This window comes from Apteryx mantelli, chromosome 3 (assembly GCF_036417845.1).
Source record: "Apteryx mantelli isolate bAptMan1 chromosome 3, bAptMan1.hap1, whole genome shotgun sequence".
Classification (NCBI taxonomy): domain Eukaryota; kingdom Metazoa; phylum Chordata; class Aves; order Apterygiformes; family Apterygidae; genus Apteryx; species Apteryx mantelli.
Window position 1 is genome coordinate 80,941,788 of NC_089980.1, and position 23,168 is coordinate 80,964,955.

Genomic DNA, 23,168 nt, shown 5'->3' on the forward strand with positions numbered 1-23,168 from the left:
CTGATCCCCGCACTAGGTGCTCAGGCCAGGAGGAAACTTTGTAGCCCCTGCTGTTCCTGTGGGCTAGGAACACTGGATCTCCTAGTATGTACATCGGCTGTTGCAGAGAACGTGAGGAGGTGTTACAGCTTGAAGATGACAGCAGAATGGCTTTGCAATAACTTTGTGCATGTCTATAGCAGATGCTAAAGAATATGTGATTTAGAATCCGTGGAAGGAAATGAGGAAACTATCATTCCAACCAGGTCAAAATTTTCCCCTGGTGTAGCTCACTTTCTGTTCCAGGCAGCAATATCAAAATAGAGGGACAGCCTTGAGATGGAGGAACAGGCCTTTTTCCTCAGAATAAAATCTTTTAAACTGTGCATTGAAATGAGACTTTAACATTGTGAATTTGAACTGATTATGCCATTAAAAAAGTGAAAAAGGTTTTCCTGTGTTCTAAAATGTATCATTTGGATTTGAGGACTGCTCTACTAAAATCTACTTAGATTCCGTTTAGTCTTCCATGACCAAATAAGATGAAACACTATTTTGCCTCAGTGTCTAACATTTTAATGCAGACACTGGAATTGAGAGAGGCTATGACCTTCAGAAAGATTCATGTTCAAAAAAATATACGTAAGTGGATGCCCCGTCTGTGAACAGGACAGCATTACATCTCAGAGGTGTTTCATTTCTGTGCTAGTGCTGATTACACATATGCATTGGGAGTGAATTAAAATTAATGGTCATTTTATAACATTCTATGCTCTGCACAAGCATGTATAGGTTTAATTTGTTTTCTAAAATTCAGAATCTTGCGTTGTTGGAATAATTTCATGAATATATCCTACAGTAGACATTATTTTTTATTTCATGTACTTTACAAACACACAGGCTTATCATTAATGCATTCTCCCTGTTTTAGGCTATATACTTAGGATCTTAATGTAAGCAGGATAAAAAGATATTTTAGAAGTAGCTTATGTAGATAGATATAAAAATAAATCATCTTCTATTTTAGATATCTTTGAATTCAAAGAAGATTTTTATCTTATCTGTCACTGAATAAGTTTAAAGGATTGTTAGCCTATTAGTAAATCTTTCAGATGAATCATTTTCAAGATTAAGATGTCATTTCTCTGAGTCACTTGACAATTAAACTATGGATCATAATCTTTTTTTCCTTTCCAAGGCCAGAGTCCTTGGAAAACATCCTACACAGCTATTATAGCTTTGATATGGATAAATACTTACGTTTTCAAGAAGGTAGAGAAAAAGCCATTGTTTACTTTTTATGATTCAGCAAGATAATACTGAAAAAAAAATAGATACAGTCACAATGTTAGGAAAATTTTATATACTAGCCCTGATGATTTTGTGCTAGTGAAAAAATATTGCTTTAAAATTTTGTCATTATTACTTTATGAGGAAACCATTAATATGGAATGTCATGACATATACTTAGAAAGAAAAAAACATTCATTTGGGGTTTGGATTTACTCTGAGAGTTGGAAAAATAAGTTAGTTGTTAGAATCTGTTCTATGAAACAGTAAAATAAATTAATCATTTGGTAATTCTGCCAACTAAAGCCAGAAAAATATCTTCTATAAAATCTAAAGGAAACCTCTCTTGTCCTATAAATCAAAAAAAAAAAAAGTTGTATAATACCATTACTATACACCAGCAAAGACTAAGCAAAGAAAATAACAAATGCTCAGATAATAACACTGATATCAGACAAGAAATGTATTTATTTTTAGTAATATTGCACCTCTTGGTACCTTCCATGCGTATTTCCATGTCTATCATACAACTTACATCATACTTCAAGTTAGACTTGATGTAGAAATTGGAACTCAGCTATATTTTTTAAATAAAACAAGTAACTTTTTTAATGCACCCATCAAAGTGTTATTTTTCATGCACTCATTTTTGCAACCCAAAGTTGCAACCCCTGCGAGCTGAATTTGGAATCCATAGTTTCTTCAGATGGATAGTAGCAAATAGGTATGGAACTGTACCTATTTATTAATATCTCTTACTCCAAACTACCCAGTACTTTAGTATAGAACATTCTTACTGTTACTAGGCTCAGTCTGAGACATGTGGGACACAGTGAACATTTCAGATTTCATTTTATGTGTCATGTCAGTATGTCACCTCCTGGTAAGGAATAGTTCTATGAATCTTTATAGAAAACTGCTCCATTTCTGGAGCTGAATAATGTAACCAGGTAACCATTTCTTGGCATTTATTACTGGGGTAAAATAGACACCACCCTAAATCTGTTTGGTCAGTTGAGATCTTGTTATTTTATCTCATCTGCAGAGATCTGAAGAGCTGTGCTGGAAGCATTAATTGCAGGTTAATAGTTAATCTCGTGCCTCTCATAACAGATAAAATTGGATGAGGTGGTTTTGGGGCCTGATTTCCAGGTCACGGAAGCAAGTGTCTCTAAACCAGTCTTTAGAGTATTCATTGTGCTGTTGAGGAACCATTTTGGGTTGGTTTGTTCAGAATGTGGTGGTGTGAAAATTAGCAATACTGGAAGTCCACAAGGTTTACATGCAGGTGTAAGACAGACTATTTAAGAGTCTCACTTGCTGATAATTTACTGCAGATAAAAGTCAGATGACTACAACAATTTCTAAAATCTGTTCACAGTCTTGTTCTCCTGACAGACATCAATTTGCAGGAAGGATGCAGAGAATGCATACAATTATTGATGTGTTTTTGGTTTTCATTACATAATTTTCAAGGAATCCTAAATGTTCATGCTTTTCCTTCTTTTCAGTGTATAGATGAGATGCTATAAAAATATCTGCATAGAGAGAAAAGAAAAACAGATACTTCAGACTCTGTACCTGTACATGAATAATATGCAGTGACCTTTTTTTCGTGAAATTTGAATTGGCAAGTATTTCCCACTTTCCAAAACTTGGCCAGGGTGTAGTCCTGAATATGACAGATTAAGATGTGACTAGTTGATGGTAGCTGATTCAGGAATGACTGAAAATAGTGGAGGGCAGGGTGACTTTTTCTGCTTGTTGAAAGGTTTTGCTACTTGGAATGGATCTCCATATTCTCAAAAACATATCCCATCTTTGTCCAGAATGCTTAACACTCATTTGAAATAAAGTTCTCTTTTCAGATGTGAGCATCTGGCATCAGCTTCCTTTGAAACAAACTTTGTAAGGTAGTGTAAAGACTTCCCAGCTCTTGAGAATAGCAAAACACATTTTGCAAGACAGACATACTGTGAATATGCTACTGTACCATCTATAAAGATCAACTTCCCTCATTGGGACAGCATATCCTCTGTGCCCCAGCTTCCCATAGAGGTCACGCCTGTTTGCAGTCTATTAAGACATATAATTTTGGTCCTAGCTCCAATATCATGTTAGGCTGGAAGAAAAGAAATCAGCAAATCGTCTTACAAATCATTCCTAGACACACACATTTGGGAGATAATGGTAGTTCCACCAGAGTTTCTTTCCAGAGTTTCTTTACACTGGTATGCTTGCCTGAAGTGAAGACAGAGGTAGTTTTAACCTGCCATTTATTGTAGTGACTTTCAGTATTTATTATGACTACTATTATTTTATAGACAGGGGTAGATTTGTTTTTCCAAAACAGAAAAAGTCTGTTTTTCTTCTAATCCATTATGAAGGTTTCAGGAATTTATAGCTGAGTTCCCCAAAACAAATTAATAACAAAGGGAATGCATACAGTGCTCTTGCTTCAGAAGATTTCATGCTGTTTAAAGATAAATGGCAACTATTTTCCTCCAACCTTCATTTTGACATTTTAAAAGATAAGATGTACCTCTCAGCTTATATCAACTCACAAATACGTCTGAATATCCCTTTGGCATCTCCTTCAGAAATGTCAGATTTCTAAGATGAACAGGAAGGTAAAAATTCTTTTTACTGTTTCAGAGCACCAATCGTTTCCAAAGAAGGGAAGGTATTACTGCAGATCAATAAAAAAAATTCAGGTGTGGAATTGAACAAATAATCGATTTTTCAGTGTGCTGAGAATTTAGCGTTTTGTGTTCAGAATTCAGTTAAATTCTTGTCTCAGCTACATACTGAGGAACTGGAAATGAAACATTTGATTTTTGAACAATCTTAGCATTTTTTAAAAGAAAACATAAAAGACATGCCAAACTGAAGAGTCACTTCAAATTGAAAAAACCTGAACGTTCAACTGCCAGAACATCAAAAGGTGAAGTCTGCTGCCTTTTGAAAAGGGAGCAGCTCACTGTCCCTTTGCCATACCTGGCCATTGGGCACGGTAAATGACACTTTTCTTGTTCAGTATCATCGACTCTACTACCTGCAGTTTTGATTTTATAGAAGTAATTAATCCTGTGTTGATTATTGTTAACCCTGCTGGTCTTCTGAGTTCTCAAGAAATTACTACTCAAAGTGCAGTAAGTAAAATGATCTATAAAATTTCCCAATAAAATTTGCTATCTTTTAAACCTGGTCTTTAGGACTTTCCTTACATTTCTTTCTGCAGTCATTTCAGGTGTGAATTATTGTGGAGAGTCTCACAATACCATCTCTTTTCTGACAGTAGATGCGGCTCTACAGGTCTCAGGCTGCAGGGAGTGCTTGGGGCCTCTCCGGGAGGCCTGGGCTGGCAGCCAGCTCTCCTGCAGGAGGTGTGCTGCTGTTGGCGAGCTGTGTCGTCAGGTAAGGGAGTTACGGGAGGAGGTCAGTAGGCTGCGCAGCATCCGAGAAGCAGAGCAAGAGATAGACAGGGTATTCTCGGAGACTGTACAGCTCCAGGAGTCCCAACCCCCTGCAGCAGTGGAGTTGCCAGAGGGCTCTGTGCCGTGTGAAACGGTACATCATAACATCACAGAAGAAGGCTGGAAACTGGTCACTGCTCGTGGGAGGAGAAAGGCTCCTACTCCTCCTGAAGACCTGAAGCTGAAGAACAGGTTTAGTGCCCTCCAGGATGAGGAGGAGATGGGCATGGCTGCCAGGGAAGTAACCGGGACAACAGACCCTGTGCCCTGCCGGAACACCCGGAAAAAGCGGCGGGTGATTGTTGTGGGGGACTCCCTGCTGCAGGGGACGGAGGCATCTATCTGCCGACCTGACCTCTTGTCTAGAGAGGTTTGTGGCCTGCCGGGGGCTCGTGTGAGAGATGTCATGCAAAGACTGCCAAGGCTTGTCCACGCTTCGGACTATTACCCACTGCTGCTCTTCCATGTGGGCGCCAATGACACCAAGGGCAAACTGGAGACCATCAAGCAGGATTTCAGAGCTCTGGGGATGGTGGTCAAGGGTCTGGGAGCCCAGGTCATCTTCTCCTCAATCCTGCCAGTGAGGGGGATGGATGAGAGGAGGAGGAGACGGACTTTCCAGGTTAACGACTGGCTGCGCCGCTGGTGTTGGCAACAGGGTTTTGGTTTCTACGACCATGGGACCCTGTTTGAAGATCGACAACTGATGGCGAGAGATGGGATCCACCTCACGAGGCGGGGCACGTGTGTCTTTGCCAACAGGTTGGCCAACCTGGTAAGGAGGGCTTTAAACTAGGAAAGATGGGGGAAGGGGAGAGTTATAGTGCCAGGGTAGCTGGCAAAAGACAGCTCAAGTCAGGATGCCTCCAGCAGGTGAATGCAGCCAGGGAAGTGCGCATGGGATGTGGCTATGGAGGACCCTCTTTTAGCCCTCCTGGGAAACCTGCATGCTCGATCACCTCCCTGAAATGCCTGTACACCAATGCACGCAGCTTGGGGAACAAACAGGAAGAACTAGAGATCTGTGTGCGGTCGCAGGGCCATGATCTCATTGCCATTACAGAGACATGGTGGGATAGCTCGCATGACTGGAGTGCTGTCATGGATGGCTACGTGCTTTTTAGGAAAGACAGGCCAGGAAAGCGAGGTGGTGGAGTTGCTCTTTATGTGAGAGAGCAACTGGAATGTATTGAGCTGTGCCTAGGGGTGGATGAAGAGCGAGTCGAGAGCTTATGGGTAAGGATCAAAGGGCAGGCTAATAGAGGTGACACTGTTGTGGGTGTTTACTACAGGCCACCTGATCAGGATGAGGAAGTTGATGAGGCCTTCTACAGACAGCTGGAAGTAGCCTCACGATCCCAGGCCCTGGTTCTCATGGGGGACTTCAACCACCCCGATATCTGCTGGAAAGACAACACAGCTAGGCACAAACAGTCCTGGAGATTCCTGCAGAGCATTGGTGACAACTTCTTGACACAGGTGGTGGAGGAGCCAACAAGGAGAGGTGTGCTGCTGGACCTCGTACTAACAAACAAAGAAGGACTGGTGGAAGATGTGAAGGTTGGGGGCTGCCTTGGCTGCAGTGACCATGAGATGGTGGAGTTCAGGATCCTGCGAGGAGGCAGCAGGGCACCAAGTAGGATCGCAACCCTGGACTTCAGGAGAGCAAACTTTGTCCTCTTCAGGGACCTACTTGGAGGAATCCCATGGGTTAGGGCCCTGGAAGGAAGGAGTGTTCAAGAGAGTTGGTTAATATTCAAACATCACTTCCTCCAGGCTCAAGAGCGGTGCATCCCTATGAGTAGGAAGTCAAGCAAAGGAGGTAGGAGACCTGCATGGATGAGCAAGGAGCTCCTGGCAAAACTCAACCAGAAGAAGGAAGTATACAGAAAGTGGAAAGGGGGACAGGCCACTTGGGATGAATATAGGAATGTTGTCAGAGTATGCAGGGATGCGACGAGGAAGGCTAAGGCCCGTTTGGAATTAAATCTGGCTAGAGATGTCAAGGACAACAAGAAGGGCTTCTTCAAATACATCAGCAGCAAGAGGAAGACTAGGGAAAATGTGGGCCCTTTGCTGAATGGGGTGGGTGCCCTGGTGACAAAGGATGCAGAGAAGGCAGAGTTACTGAATGCCTTCTTTGCTTCAGTCCTTACTGCTCAGGCCAGCCCTCAGGAGCCCCAGACCCTGGAGGCAAGAGAGAAAGTCTGGAGAGAGGAAGACTTTCCCTTGGTGGAGGAGGAGTGGGTTAGAGATCATTTAAGCAAACTTGACACCCACAAATCCATGGGCCCTGATGGGATGCACCCACGAGTGCTGAGGGAGCTGGCGGATGTTATTGCTAAGCCACTCTCCATCATCTTTGAAAGGTCATGGAGAACAGGAGAGGTGCCCGAGGACTGGAAGAAAGCCAATGTCACCCCAGTCTTTAAAAAGGGCAAGAAGGAGGACCCAGGGAACTACAGGCCAGTCAGCCTCACCTGCATCCCTGGAAAGGTGATGGAGCAGCTCATCCTGGAAGCCATCTCCACGCATGTGGAGGAAAAGAAGGTGATCAGGAGTAGTCAGCATGGCTTCACCAAGGGGAAATCATGCCTAACCAATCTGATAGCCTTCTATGATGGAATGACTGGCTGGGTAGATGAGGGGAGAGCAGTGGATGTTGTCTACCTAGACTTCAGCAAGGCTTTTGACACTGTCTCCCATAGCATCCTCATAGACAAGCTCAGGAAGTGTGGGTTAGATGAGTGGACAGTGAGGTGGATTGAGAACTGGCTGAATGGCAGAGCTCAGAGAGTTGTGCTCAGTGGCACAGAGTCTAGTCGGAGGCCTGTAGCTAGCGGTGTCCCCCAGGGGTCAGTCCTGGGTCCAGTCTTGTTCAACTTCTTCGTCAATGACCTGGATGAAGGGACAGAGTGCACCCTCAGCAAGTTTGCTGACGATACAAAACTGGGAGGAGTGGCGGATACGCCAGAGGGCTGTGCTGCCATTCAAAGAGACTTGGACAGGCTGGAGAGGTGGGCAGAGAGGAACCTCATGAAATTCAACAAAGGGAAGTGCAGGGTCCTGCACCTGGGGAGGAATAACCCCATGCAGCAGTACAGGTTGGGGGTTGACCTGCTGGAGAGCAGCTCTGCTGAGAAGGACCTTGGAGTGCTGGTGGACACCAAGTTAAGCATGAGGCAGCAATGTGCCCTTGTGGCCAAGAAGGCCAATGGTATCCTGGGGTGCATCAGAAAGAGTGTTGCCAGCAGGTCGAGGGAGGTGATTCTCCCCCTCTACTCAGCCCTGGGGAGGCCCCATCTGGAGTGCTGTGTCCAGTTCTGGGCTCCCCAGTACAAGAGGGATGTGGCACTACTGGAGCAAGTCCAGCGAAGGGCTACACAGATGATTAGGGGACTGGAGCATCTCTCTTATGAGGAAAGGCTGAGAGAGCTTGGCCTGTTTAGCTTGGAGAAGAGAAGGCTGAGAGGAGATCTTATCAATGTGTACAAGTATCTGAAGGGAGGGTGTCGAGAGGATGGGGCCAGACTCTTTTCAGTGGTGCCGAGCGACAGGACGCGAGGCAATGGGCACAAACTGAAACACAGACACTTCCATCTTAACATGAGGAAAAACTTTTTCACTGTGAGGGTGACAGAGCACTGGAACAGCTTGCCCAGAGAAGTTGTGGAGTCTCCTTCTCTGGAGATATTCAAAACCCGCCTGGATGCGATCCTGTGCAATGTGCTCTAGGTGACCCTGCTTGAGCAGGGGGGTTGGACTAGATGATCTCCAGAGGTCCCTTCCAACCTCAGCGATTCTGTGATTCTGTGATTCTGTGATCTCAGTCATGTAAGACTATTTCAGCAGGACTAACAACACAGAGGACCTTTGAACTACTAACTGCTAATCCCTCTGTGACTGATAAATAATCAGAATCATGTAAAAGCCCTTTGAAATATATATGCACACAGAAAACAACCACACAGAGATAGAAGGTTAAATGTCATATAGGTATAATGATCCTTATAAGCAAATTCAGAATAAAGTTAAGGCATTTTTTACACTTCTTCACAAGCTGCATGTAACAAATTTTCCTCCCCTTAATTTGAAGTAGGTTGTAATTCAACATTTTTTCTGTGCCACATATTTCGATAGTGAAATGAGATAGCAGTTTAAGAAATTATCAGCCAGTGCTCAACTAGACTATGGAATTCAAACATGTAAAGAAGAATGGATATTTGGCTCCAGATCACTGAAGTCCAGCTTTTCAAGTGATTTAGGACCCATCTAATATGGATTTTCAATGATATGTGGGCTCCTAAATCATGCAGAGACATCTGCTGATTTCCCTGAAGTCAAAGGTCAGAATTCTACCAACTGAGAGGGAGTTAACTTGTTTTACTGCTGACCATATTTTAAAACACAGTGGAAGAGAGTCTGACTGAAAATGGCTTCAACTTCCCCTCTTGGCATTCTCAGGTTGTTTCAAGACACCTGTACAAATAGGTAAAATTCCTCTTTTTCAAATATAGTTCTTTTGAAGTTCATACCCTGGCCTAGCCCACAACACTAATAGCTAATTTTATTATTTCTCCAATGGGATCCAAAGGTCCATTCCTCAAAATACAGATGCTGCCTTTTTTTTTTTTTTTTCCCCAGCCGTTTGCCAATGTTTTTATTCCCCCTTCTCCCTGCAGGGGTGGTCTGTCTGGGGCAGAGAGCACTTTTCTTTTTTCTTTTTTTCCTCAGTCATACTTGTAGCAAATTTAATTTTCTGACTGTATAAGACTTTCATACTGTCTGATTCCATACTCTGAGCTTTCCTGGACAAACTATCCTTTATTGCTACTACTTGAATTTTTCCTTCTTGATCAAGAAGGCCCCCTTGGGGATGAAGCCCAGACTGCCCTTATGTGATTCAGACTCCTAGCACACAACAATGGTCCAAATTCAACATCTGAATTTACTTGACAAGAAGCTAACTACATATGCCAGCTTGTTATATGACATACCCCCATTCTCTTATATTCACCAAAATATCTTTAAAGGGATCTCTGTAGCTCTCCTCAGAAGAAAACAAAATCAGAGACATGGGTTCAAAAAATTGTGGCTAGATGGAAAATGTGAGTCTTGATACACTTTGAGTGAGATAAACTGCTCTGCTTCAACTGTTTAAATATTTCAGAAAGTGATTTATACTAGGTGTACAATGTATTACATAAGAACTAGCAAAATATAATATGAAACTTATTTAAAAAACATTGGAGCTTAGCTTCTGAATTTTCCATATTTCTTTTACAGAGAGACTAGCACTTCACAGCAGGTTTTGAAAAATTGTTCCATGTGGAAAAAAACCCCTCCAATACATTTTATATTTCTCCTTTTTATTATGAAAAGCATTTGCATAAAAATAGTAGATTTGTTTCTTAAAAGTTCATTTTCTCTTGCTGCTCCCTCTCATACAAAAGCATCATAATCCTCACAATAGATTGATGTGGAAATGGTTGTAATACCACAAAGGAAGAATTATGACTCCAAGTAGGATAAAAGCAGCAGGTTCTCCTGAATTCTTAAAGCAAAAAGATTCTGTTTCCATACAGGTGACTTTACAAATAAGGAGCAACAGAGAAGCAAAACAGAAATTAAAAAAATGTTTAAAAATAGATTTATGTTCAGTTTTTTGATCTCATCTCACAGTTTGGCCTCTTACTCATAATGAACAGTAGGTACCCTATGCTAAGAACATCTTCTTTGAAGTTAGCAGGTGTACTTTAAAAATATGGCATTTACTTGATGAAAATTAGGGCATCAAGAACATGAGAAGAACCAACATGTGTCAGATGACAGGCCCAGATAATGCATTATATTGTCTTCATTAGTGGCCACTGGTTGATGTTGAGAGAAAAGTATAAGTTCAAGCATAAAACGGTTATTCTCAAACTTTCCAGAATAATTGCCCAGCATTTAGGGATATGTAATAAAGGGAATTGCTGAGCCAGAAATTATGTCTTTGTGTTTAAAAATCCTGAAAGGACTTTTTTTTTCCAGGTATTTGCCCAGTCCTTATTGTAATCTGGCCATAAATCACTGGTAAATTTATCTTTTGTTCATACAGGTTTTTCTACATTAGTATTAGTTAAACAATTATTTTCTTCAGAGAAACTTTACTTCATCTTTTCCACACAGCCCACGGTAGTGTAATGTATTCTCAGAGATAGATATTACCATAATCCCTCAATGTACATCACACCTTAGAATGCAACATTAATAACTTCTATTTTTTACCTCATAGTATTATTTATTATTATTATTATTATTTACTGTTACTATATGAAGTATCCATTTTTTTTGAACTAGATAATGAAATGGCTTGATAGGATGTAACTTTTATTCTACAAACTTCCCATTGAAATCAATGTGATCAAAAGATTGGTGTACATAATTTCTTGGAGTATGAATCGAAAAGATTAATACAATTTACTTTTTAAAATATCACACACTCTCTATTGATCAAAAATAAAACCAATACAGATATAATAACAGAAAAGGAAATTAAAAGAGTAGACAGCACCATATGTAATTATAGCTGCCTTTTCTGAATTCAATTGTTCAGTCAATTTTCATGCACCATCCTCTCCATATTCTATAATCTCTATTCTATTTCTTTTGTCATGTAGAATTGGTTGCTGCATAATTTCAAAGCCTATTTTCCACATTTCATAAAGAATATTACATTTTTATAACTATCAGTCACCAATAAATCTGCAAATGTTCCCTCACAGACATTCCCAGTCACAGTTTTATAAGCCTTTAGTCTGCACAAAGACTACCTTTTAACTTTGAGAAGTTTGCCAATATACACGATATGTGTTGAGAGGTTTTACTATTTGCACTTTAATTACATAAACTGTAAGTACAACACTTCAGTACCCTGTGATGATTCTAAAAGTCTGTAAATTCTGATATCAGTTGTGAAACTCCTTTATGTGTTATTCCCTTTTATTTATTTTAATTTATTCCAATTGTATTTGTCCATTCACACATAGTGGGATATAATATAATACAGAAGAGAAGGAATGGCTGAATGTCAACCATCTAGAGAGAAGATTTATGTTACAGCTCTAAATAAATTAGTCTCTCTTATAATTGGCACATTTTGGCTCATTGGCTTGCACGTACTCCTTCAAACCATACTCGGCACACCTACACTAGGTGCCCGCTGCTCATCTCCTGATGAGCACTAAATTGTACGTATTTGCCTACTTACAGAACCTATTTCAGGCAGTGGTGAGAGAGGAGCTTTCAAAGAGCATCCGAGTTTGCCTATGTAAGATGTCTTTCCCTATTTCCCTCTCTCTGTCAGTATTAGGCAAGAGCCTTTGCATTATCATGTGTGGCCAATAGGAAAAATGAGGCATATTAGTGAATCTAACTGCGTTCTTTATCTCCTGAAGGAGGATATCAGGATTTCAGACCCTCTGTATTCTAAGTGATTTTAAATCCACTGTAATAATTTGTTTTAAAAACTAAACTATTAGATAAGTCTAGGCTGACTCAGTGTTGTGATAGCATTTGGATGAGAGCAAAAGATTTTGCCCAGCTGGACTCTTCTTGCTCTCGTTTGAGATGTTCTGCACTCTGCCATTCATCATCCAGTGTGTGCGTCTTGTGGCCACTACTCCTGGCTCTGTAGCTTTCAGCCCAGATAAGATGGTGTAGGCTTTCTGTGCAGGTGCGTAGGCTGGGTTCTCAGGGTCTCTCTTCTCTTTGCTCTGCTCAGCATTTTGTTCCACATCAATGTATAGGGCATAATTAAGCAAAAGGCATAATGGTAGTGAAAAGTTTACAACTCCCTATGCTTCTGGAACTGGCTATATATTTATGATGAGACAAAAGCCTTTTGGGCAAAGTCATCAGACTACTTCATATTGCCGCCATTATTTTATTGCAATTATTAACTGCAATAGAAATTCTGCCTTTTCATCTACTTTTGTATAACCCAAGGGTACAGAAACCAGAGCAGAGAAAGGAAAAGAGAACTCCATAGTCAGGTATGAGTATCAGCTGAATATAGGCATGGGCACAGGTAGTATATTTTTTGGTGGAAAACATTTTCCCCTCAGGGTGAAAAGAGTGATTGCTTTGAGAGCAGCAGAGGTCTGTGGACTCAGTAAAGGTGATATGCTGGGGCTGAGAAATACAGCAGATTATGATATATCCATTGCACGATCCTTCACTGAAGGGTTCTAATCCCTTGTCCTCTTTCCCTACGGTAAACTCCTTACCATAGGCTGAGACTGCTGCCTGCCTGATCACAGCAGTGGTGAATTGATAAGGTCACCAGGTTAAAGCCCAAAGCTCAAGTCCAAGCTTAACATAGAGCGTCAATTTATACAGTCATTCTTTCTCTTTTCTGCTCCCTTAATTAGTATTTAAATATTCCAAGTGAAGTGGAATAGGTCAAACAGGAGCCATTAATGACCTGAATCCAGAATACTCTGTTTATTGGAGTGTTCTTCTGGGAAGTGGAATAGAGAAGTCAAAATCTACCTGTTCTCTCATTTAGAGCAGACTGCACTGAGATTTCTCACATCCCAACTGAATTGCCCTAGCAACAATATTATTATTTAAAAAGGAACAACCTTTTTTTTTTTCCAGCAATATGACTAGCCCTCTGCTTTTAACACACCTAGCCTCAAAAAGGCATTTCACATTAAATATTTTTCCTGACTTTTTTTTTTCCTTGGCTGCTGGCAGGATGAAGGCTGTAATACATAAAATAACTATGAAATAACATAAACACAGAAAATTACTATTTTATATTTGAATGAGTCTGCATGGTTTGGTTTATTTTGTTTTTTTTGTTTGTTTTTTTCTGAGGAAGTGGGAGGTATAGCCACTGAACTGCAAAATCAAGTGCCCATCCTTAACCATGGATTCCTATGTTTATTATGCCTTAAGAAAGCTCAGCTTACAAATACAAAGGGTATTTTATCTAAGCTGCCAGCACTGCAAGCTCACCCTGAACTCCGAAAGTCTCACTGTGTTTTCCTCAGCGTTGTCACCAATCATCAAGGTTTATTTATATTTGTGAGACCTTATGGGTCATCATATTGTATCCTCAGTGACAACTCTGAAGTCAGAGGAATTGTAAGAATCTCACACAGTTTTAACTATTTGGAATTTAGCAAATCAGTCTGTTAATGTAAAGGTGATATTTATGACCTGATGGGGTAGTTCTGTGTGCATGAGAAATCGTGATGTAGAGTCAGAGGTATATATCTCTGAAGTATCTTTTTATAGAAATGTATATATAAGACTAAAACTTTTTAACTTCCCAGCCTCATTGAAAATCAATAGCAATCACAATCCAAAGTGCCAGGAGGTTCTCACAGACATTTAGTGGTGGATTAAAATTGGATGGCTGAAATTGTTAGAGCCCTCAGCTGCACCCTCCACCCCTCTGACAGATGTTGCCTCCCCCAAAGCAGGGACACATGAGCTGCTCACGATACTATTGATCCACTGCAGTGTTCATCTAAGTATACTAAAGTAAGCTGACTTGGATTTTTGGCTGGCCATAAGACAATAGAGTGAAATCTGTATTGTGAAAGGAAATTTGTGTTATATAGTTGGGAAGGATGGCTGGAGAAGTTCTGGAATCTGATTTTAACCTGTTGCTGAATGTAAAAATAAAACTTGCAAAAACAAAATTTGATATGCTCCATCAGGCAATTTCAAAGCAGCAAAACCTCCTGCCTCTCTAATTGCCTTGCTGGACACCAGAACCCACACTGACCACCTGTGCAAGGGCTCTGCTCAATTTTGGCACTTTGCTGAGAAAGGGGAGAATTGCTGCTTGCTGGATTGATGGAGAACGGGGGCCATGTGTAGCTGCCTTCTTTCTCTACTCTGCTAGCTGTGTAAATAGCATTATCTCAGTTTTAGGAAGGAGGTTAGCACTGGTAGGAGATGGACAGCAAAGCACATAACACCTGGGCACTGAAAATCAGGGACCAGGCAGAGTAAAGCATCGCTCTTACACCATGGGTACCGCAGTAATGCAATGGTTGTTGGAGGGGCAATCATTCTGTTGTCGTTGCTTCTTTTTTTTGGAATCATGAAACTATGATGGTATTACTATATGATCCACCCCTCATGGGACTGTGTGGCATCAAACAATGTCCTCTCTCAGAAGTCTTTAAATAAACTCCTCCAGCCAGTTTTGCATATTAGTAGCCAGGGATAGAAGTGCATCTAAGAATACACAAAAATCTTATTTCCATTTTCAGTGTTTTAGGGTATCCTGTCTGGGCTCCTCTAGGCAGTTCAAAAGTTACTGTTCTGTAGATGATGCCCAACAGTCCTGTGAAGATATTTCTGGTACCATAAGGCACCTATAACAACACTAGAGACTTACTCTTTGGCACCTGAACTCTTTGGCAAGTGTCTGCACTGGGAACCTCCAGCAGTATAACAGCATGTTCCTTAGCTTGACTTGCAGATAAATTTGAGTCCATAGCTGCGCAGTCCCACTTCAGTGAGTGTAACTGTGATGATTTTATTGTATAGCATCTTGAGTTTTTCTGGGGAAAATTCACATGGCTGTGTCAATAGCCAAGAGCATGTGATAAGTAACCTTCTGTCATACGTCAGCTGTGTGGTCTCTGCAGTGTTGCTTAGATTGATAAGTTGTAGGTAACTATTTTCTTCACCAAAGTAAGCACAAATAACTCTGAGCTTGAAAAATTAGGTATGCTAAACAGGAAGGAACTACTTTTACATAGCAACTTTCCTAGCAGAATGATCCTATGAATGGTAATTATCCATATGTATAAATCTGTATCTATGTACACACAGACAGTTTTAATTGGTTTTGTTACAACTGTGCAAATATCTGCCATTAGTATGTCATTGGAGAGATGTTATGATACTAATCACATTTGTCAAGATGAGACTACCTTTCTATTCTCTCCATACCTCATAAAACCTGACTGATATCCCCAAGGAAAAAAGTGCATAATGTGTCATTTATGACCTGTTACATGCACAAATTACTTCCCTTTTGTATGCATGGCAGTAGGAAAACAAAATGCTATTGATTTGGAATTTGACTTCAGGAAGCTGATCTTTATTGCTAGTTGTCACTTGGCAGATTTTTCCTCCTGAAGTGAAATATTTGATCCAAAAATTATGTTTGGAGAAATAGAAGCAATGAGTTTTTTTAACAAAAGAAAGTATATAAATTGTGTCTTAGTAGATAGACATTATTCACAAGCAGAATAAACCTTCTATAAATAAAACTAAATTTCAAATAAGTAACAAAAAATGTGTAATATGCCAATCTTGTTCTGCTTATTTTGCTATTCAGAAAAGCAGCTTTCCAGGTCTTGAAACAAGACACTGATCGATGACAGGATGCTGGCGCAGAAATAAGCTAAAAAGGTGAAAATAAGGGAAATACACACTAATATAATGCATAACATTATAAATGAAAAATGTAGAATAATCAAGGGTCTGAATTTGAAAACCTTACAGTTTGATCAGTATGGTATGATTAGGAACCAAGGAACCTCTGATACTAATGCTATCCTTCCCAGCTCTACAGATACATATGAGATGTGTAAAGGACATTTCAGTATCATTTGAGAGAATTGTTACCACTTTCTATAGAATAAGGAACAAAATCAAGCATCTTTAGCATGAGGATTGGAAGACTTGTTATTCCATCTATTTTTTTAGGCATAAACGTTCATACTTATAGGTAGTACCACGGATCTCATTCTTTCTCTATATTCATTCATTTCTTTAAGAATATCAAAGTAGTGATTCTCCAATAGAGGCTATATATATCATGTGAGGTCAAACATCTGAAAGTCTTCAACAGTCTTGTACATTAGCTCTAGACATATTTGTCATTTTCTGTGTGGAAAATGGAACTAAATCTATTCATCTTTGTGTAGTGCAGCTCCATCACTTTCCTAACCTCCATCATTGTAAAGAAATTATCAGCTTTATAGATTGTATCAGCTGTGTCAGAACACAGGTGAACTCAGGGTAAGAAGCAATAGTTTGAGCAAACCACGTATTACTTGATTCCTTGAAAGTTCAAATTTTTATGTGGTCAAGGGTCTTTGAACTCACTGGCATTCGTTAATGAGAGCTGGTATCAAATGTACTCAACCAGACCAGGAACACTTGTAACTTGTAATATCTTTGATTTTTTTTTTTTAACAGTAAGCTAGAAGTAAATATCATAAACTAAGCTGGTAGAGATACTATGATTTTCTGCTGTTGTTGGCTGTGGAGTTATGAATATTTTTACTGGTTTTGTATCTTCTGGAAAACAAACACCAACCAGGATTGTTTAGATTATCACTTTCTTTTATGGGGAAGAATAATATGATAACTTTTCAAATGTTTTCAGGTTTCAGTTACCGTTAATTTTGGTTTTGTGCAGAATTAACTGTTCTTAATACTCCAAGAGGAAGTGGATTAAGATGTGGCAACTACTTACTTAGTTAACATACATACCCACCTTCCTTTCACCTTTCTAGTATCAAATCTATATTTTCTAGAGTTAAGTCTGCCTTGGCACTGTAACTCTTGTTTATTAGGAAATTATTTCATTAAGTGAAAAATGTTATAAACAAAGGTATTTATTTAAAAATCAGCTACAAGCTTCTTCACAAATTGTAATGATACAGGACAGATATATCATTTGTGTTTCTGTTAGATGAAATGGGATATAAACATTCTCCTTGCCATCGATATGTCTTTGATGGCAGAATTCTAGCCAGACCACAAGTGGTGTAAATGCGTTAGCTCCATTTAAGCCAGTGGAAGTACACTTAATCACATCACCTGAGAATCTGGCCTAGAGCCCATAACAAGGCAGTCCTTCAGAGAATAATAATATTTTATGCTTTCATCAATCACTCTTCTAGGTCTGTAGCTATTCATGGCAGGCTAAAAAAATGTTATATAATAATCAAAAAGACCAGTCATGGCTATTTCACCATGTTTTCTCCCAAATTAACTTTATTAATTGTGCCCATAGTTCAGAAAAACCTCCATCTTCTGGAAAGCACAAGAGCCTGTCTTTAATATTACCATATTTTCACCTATGTTGAGCATTCTGAGTAATACAAGGATTTCAAAACAGCATTCATATTCTTGATTTTTAGGCTCCAACATTCTATTTTCTCTGCTTTGAATATTTTTCTAGGACATATGTCTACAACCACAACAATAATAGATGGTAAGAAGAGATCTGTTCCTACGACATCCATGAAAGTTGGCAAGAAATCGGTTACAGAAGACCTTGTGACGACGTTCAGCTCACCAGCAGCATGGCTTCTTGTTGTTGCTCTGATTGTTACTTGGTCAGCAGTAGCTATTGTGATGTTTGACTTGGTGGATTACAAAGCCTTTGCAGGTAAAACTCAGCATATTCTGTTTCACATCTTGTACATTAAAATTTAAAAATTTGTTAAAGAGTGTATATTATGTAAATATGCATGTACTTCACCGTTTTGGAGCCTGCCCAGTGTCTTTACTGAGTTTACCAACAGAGGAGATATTGTGAGAAATGACAGAACATATTAATTCACATTTTCCACATCTTTAAAATTTAGATCTCTGTTTTGCAGCCCATCTTCATCCTAGAAAATGCTTATGTTTGCAACAATATAAGATGCATATGAGCATGCATGGTCAGATTTCAGTTTCTATATTAAATTATTTCAAAACTAATAAAATAAATTACTAATTCACACACATTTTCTTAATTATATTATAAAATCTTTCATAGCTGTCTTGTGCTTCTGACACCTGCTTACAGACTTCCATTACAAGAAATATGCAAAAGATCGTTTATAAAGATGCTAACCCTAAATTTATTTTCAAAAAACATAAGCATAGAAGACCAGATCCTTAATATTAACTGTCACAACCATGTCCTGAGTAATGCCATAATTCAGCCCAGTTTAAGACTGAACACACTGACTAAACAAGATCAAGCTCTAGGGTGTCTATTGACTGCTGAGGGCAAAGATGCAGATGAAGGCATGTGCATGTGGTGCAAGGACTGTGTGGCTGAGGAATGGAAAGAAAGGTGTGGTGTATAGAAATGGTCTCATTCTTACTTGATTTTTATGCCTTGTATTTAGCCATGATATATAACAGAAAATAAAATAAACTGCCTATCATTTTTAAGGGGGCATAGCTTTCAGCAAGCAACTGCAGAAGCAAAACTTCTGAGAGGTAAACGGGCTGGTGTAAAACATGTAAGTAAAATAGAAAACAAATGATTAGGGCCCTTTTCTTTCTTAAATAAGTAAGAACTCCAGCTCTAAATTTATCTCATCTGTCACCATAATTAACTAGGAATTGAAATTCAGACTTCAGCCTTTTAATTCAAAACAAATTGAGTCAATGTTTCACAGTTAATTTCCTGGACTTTATTAGTTTACTGATAAATCTATAGATTATTGTCTTGTTATATATCAATATTGACCCCAAGATTTACTGAAAAAGCTTTTGAGCCATAGACAGAGCTTGAAATAAACCTCCCAGTCCTGGATCAATGGGTGGTATAGGAGCTTGAATTGTAGAGAAAACATACAAGAAACCTCTTTAAAATTTTTTTGCTTCTCATCTGTGTCTGTTTTCAGAGGGAAGTCACTTGAGTCCCAAGAAAACAGAACAGTTCCTTTTGAGTGGTTCTCCCAAAGTGGGGATCACATTTTAATTTGGGCACTACCTACTTAATGCTACAAAGTAGATGTAAACCAAGAGAGAAACCACCATACTCTACTTTTAGTTTTCCTTACAAACTCTCAATCAATCATTCAATCAATCAGATTCTTAATAGTTTTTCAATGAGCAGTCAGGAACCAGGGCACTCAGACAAAACTCTTATCCTAAACTAAGCAATTCCTGGCCTAGCTGTCAGCTCATGTATGCTCACTATACTACTTAAGGTAATATTAAGCAGTGAGAATCCATATCTGTTTTGGAGACTGAAGGAATCATTCTAAGCAGATGGAAATCTGATATTCATGTTGCACTGGTTAAATGAGCTTAAATCCCAAAGGCATTAATGGAAACTGACATTTTCAGACCAGGCTGTAGAAATAAAATAATGTAAAATTCAATCTGCAGGGTAAATTCATATTTTGTGGTACTCTCTGAGAGATGACACTTTAGCATTTTGGGTTCATGAGTTCATTTCTTTTTCTTCACAAAGATATTTCTGTTCCTAAGTGATTAATTAAGACAGCATTTAAATCAGATCTCAGCAGTGAAATGTTAAAAGAAAGAACTGTTGTGCTCCTTCAGTCCCAGATTTATTAGAATGCTTTCTATATTTACATAAATATAACAATAGCTACATAGCTCTTATCACGGCCCCTGGGTTTCAACTCCTGAGTTCCTATTCAGTCTGATTTTTCCAGGTGAAACTCACTGATTTATACAAATCCTATGGAAATAGCTGAAGATTTCACATAGGACCAGTGTGCTAGCCTTATTGATACTACAGTGATTTTCACCCTCTAATGGTTTGGCCCTTTGTCTCCAGTGGAACTAGTGCCATGTTTTAGTATACGAAATGGACTTGGAAACATATTTTTAAAGAGACTCCTTAAATCTAAAACCCAGGAGTATTTTCTCTTGGTTTTGACACTGCTCCTTGGAGAGCCAGAACTGCATTAAAAAAAAGGTAGTGGTTATTTTCAGGACTGTAAATTTAGTTTTGCGAGCATGATTAAAATTAATTTCATAACTTTTAAATGTAAATGGAAGATGTGAAAGAAATTATATTCAATTATATATATTTTATATATATAAATCACTGCATATTCAGTGCATTTTTTCGTTAGTAACACTAACAGTCAGTGCATCCCATACCTGAAATTCCGTGAAGTTCAACTTTAGGAATTATTCATAACACACGAATAGCAGGTCGAGGGAGGTGATTCTCCCCCTCTACTCAGCCCTGGGGAGGCCCCATCTGGAGTACTGCGTCCAGTTCTGGGCTCCCCAGTACAAGAGGGATGTGGCACTACTGGAGCAAGTCCAGCAAAGGGCTACAAAGATGATTAGGGGACTGGAGCATCTCTCTTATGAGGAAAGACTGAGAGAGCTGGGCCTGTTTAGCCTGGAGAAGAGAAGGCTGAGAGGAGATCTTATCAATGTGTACAAGTATCTGAAGGGAGGGTGTCGAGAGGATGGGACCAGACTCTTTTCAGTGGTGCCCAGCAACAGGACGCGAGGCAACAGGCACGAACTGAAACACAGGAAGCTCCATCTGAACATGAGGAAAAACTTCTTCACTATGAGGGTGACAGAGCACTGGAACAGGTTGCCCAGAGAGGTTGTGGAGTCTCCTTCTCTGGAGATATTCAAAACCCGCCTGGATGCAATCCTGTGCAATGTGCTCTAGGTGACCCTGCTTGAGCAGGGGGTTGGAGTAGATGATCTCCAGAGGTCCCTTCCAACCTCAACCACTCTGTGATTCTGTGATCCTGTGAATGAGGGAGGTTGAGAGAACTTGTTTAGTCTAGAGAAGAGGAAACTAAGGGGTGACCTAAGAGCAGCCTACAGCTACATGAAGGGCAGTTGTAAAGATGGCAGATGACAGTTAACAAGATAATTTCCTTAGTTATAGTATAAGGTAATATAACAAGGGGTAGTGGCCACAAATTACAGCCCAGGAGGTTCAGGTTGAACACTGGGGAAAAAAAAATCTTTACTAGGAAGGCGGTGTAGCTCTGAAACAGATTGCCCAGAGAGACTGCAGATTCTCCATCCTTGGAAGCTTTCAAGACTTGACTAGATGGCCATGGCTAGCCTGACCTTGTGTTAGCAATAGTCCCTCACTGAGAGATTGCACTAGATGAACTTCAGACATGCCTATTGATCAACAGCTTTGTGATTGCATGATTTCATGAAAAATCTCTGTTAGAAATCACCTATCCAGAGATCTCAGTAGAGACACAAAGATAAGAAAGAGAGAGATTCTCACATATGGGGAGTGAACCTGCAGACCTCTGCGGTTAAGGTTTCACTCCCTGGTTAATACAGTTAATCCTTCTTACTTTAGTGCAGGTGTTTCCCAGTGACTCGCAGCGGGATGATTTAAAAGCGCACTGCCACCACGTACAGAGTCAGCACCCTGCCAGGTTTGCAGGAAACTGGGAATAGGCTCTGAGCTGGGAGAGCTCTGGTAGCACTGGGTGAAGCGTCACGCACCTCCCTGCTGAGGCTGGCCCTGACCTACCAAGACCCATCATCAGGTTTCCACCTCTGTGCCAGAAATCACTGTCTCTGCAGCAGAGCTGCTTGTACTGAACAAGTATTGGAGCCTTTGCTGTTACAGAACTGACTTAGGTAGAAAATAGTGGTGAGCCATCCACAAGCTGTGAACTGCGTTGCTGAGGAATATATACAGATTTGGTTCTCCTGAGCCTGCTGCAGAGCTGCTAGTGCCCGACACAGAAAAGAACTGTAACCTTTAAATTGTGAGAGTTTACTTAGATGCGCCTTGAGATTACACACTGCTGTTCATGGAGCTCTGTAGAAACACAGTAGAATTGACCTCGTCAGAGTAGGATGCATTTTAAACTTAAGTATTTTTTTTTTAATTTGAACAATTACTCTTAATTTTGCTTTCAATATCTTAAAGGAAAATAATTTCAATGAATGCATATAATATCAGTATATTAGTTTTAGTTATTAAGTTTTCTTTTGCTTTACCAGTATAAACTCCATATTCGCTCTATGATTATGGAAGGCCAACCCATAGATTTCTCTTCTTAATTACCACCGTTTCATGTCCTTTTAAAGGTAAATTATCAATTTGGGAACTTTGACAGTTTATACAAGATGAGATTTGTCCCAGATATGACTGTGTGGAAATGCGATGTTTGGTTTCATCCTAAAATAGATGTGGTAAATTACTTTTTGGAGGGCCCTTTCTCTATTCTATCTGAAAAGGAGCCTCTAGAACAGAGGGAGACTAACACTTAGCTTTTAGATAGCTGAATTCAGATGACATGAATCCAAGCTCCGCTCACAGAAACATTTAAGATATGTTTTGTGTAATTTTACACATTCAAGAAATGATCATTGTAAATTCAGTAGTATTCAGGAGATGGTGGTTATGATATAAAATATTTCAGGTAGACTCTGCATTGTGGGGTGTATGTGAAAAAGTATATGCCTCTTTGGTGCTACGTATAAGTAAGTTTTTTCAGAGGTGAGAACATAAATGGGATTTACTAGTCAACTTTGGCTGCGGAATGTGAGGGAAGTATGAGCCAAGACTTAGGTCCGTGCTGAAAGCTGCTCTCTCCTATCCTATCTATCCAGAAGAAAGAAATTAAAATTTTCAGTGTTTCACATTAGTGTGTTATGTTCATTCCTTTGAGAAAA

At 39.7% G+C, this 23,168-nt stretch overlaps 1 protein-coding gene across 1 annotated transcript in view; it reads left to right on the forward strand.

Annotated features, from left to right (window-relative positions):
* Positions 1-23,168, forward strand: part of TRDN (triadin) — a 262,339-nt gene that overhangs the window by 33,485 nt on the left and 205,686 nt on the right. The window contains 1 exon segment of the mRNA XM_067294583.1: positions 17,959-18,168. Coding sequence (XP_067150684.1) covers positions 17,959-18,168 — 210 coding nt within the window.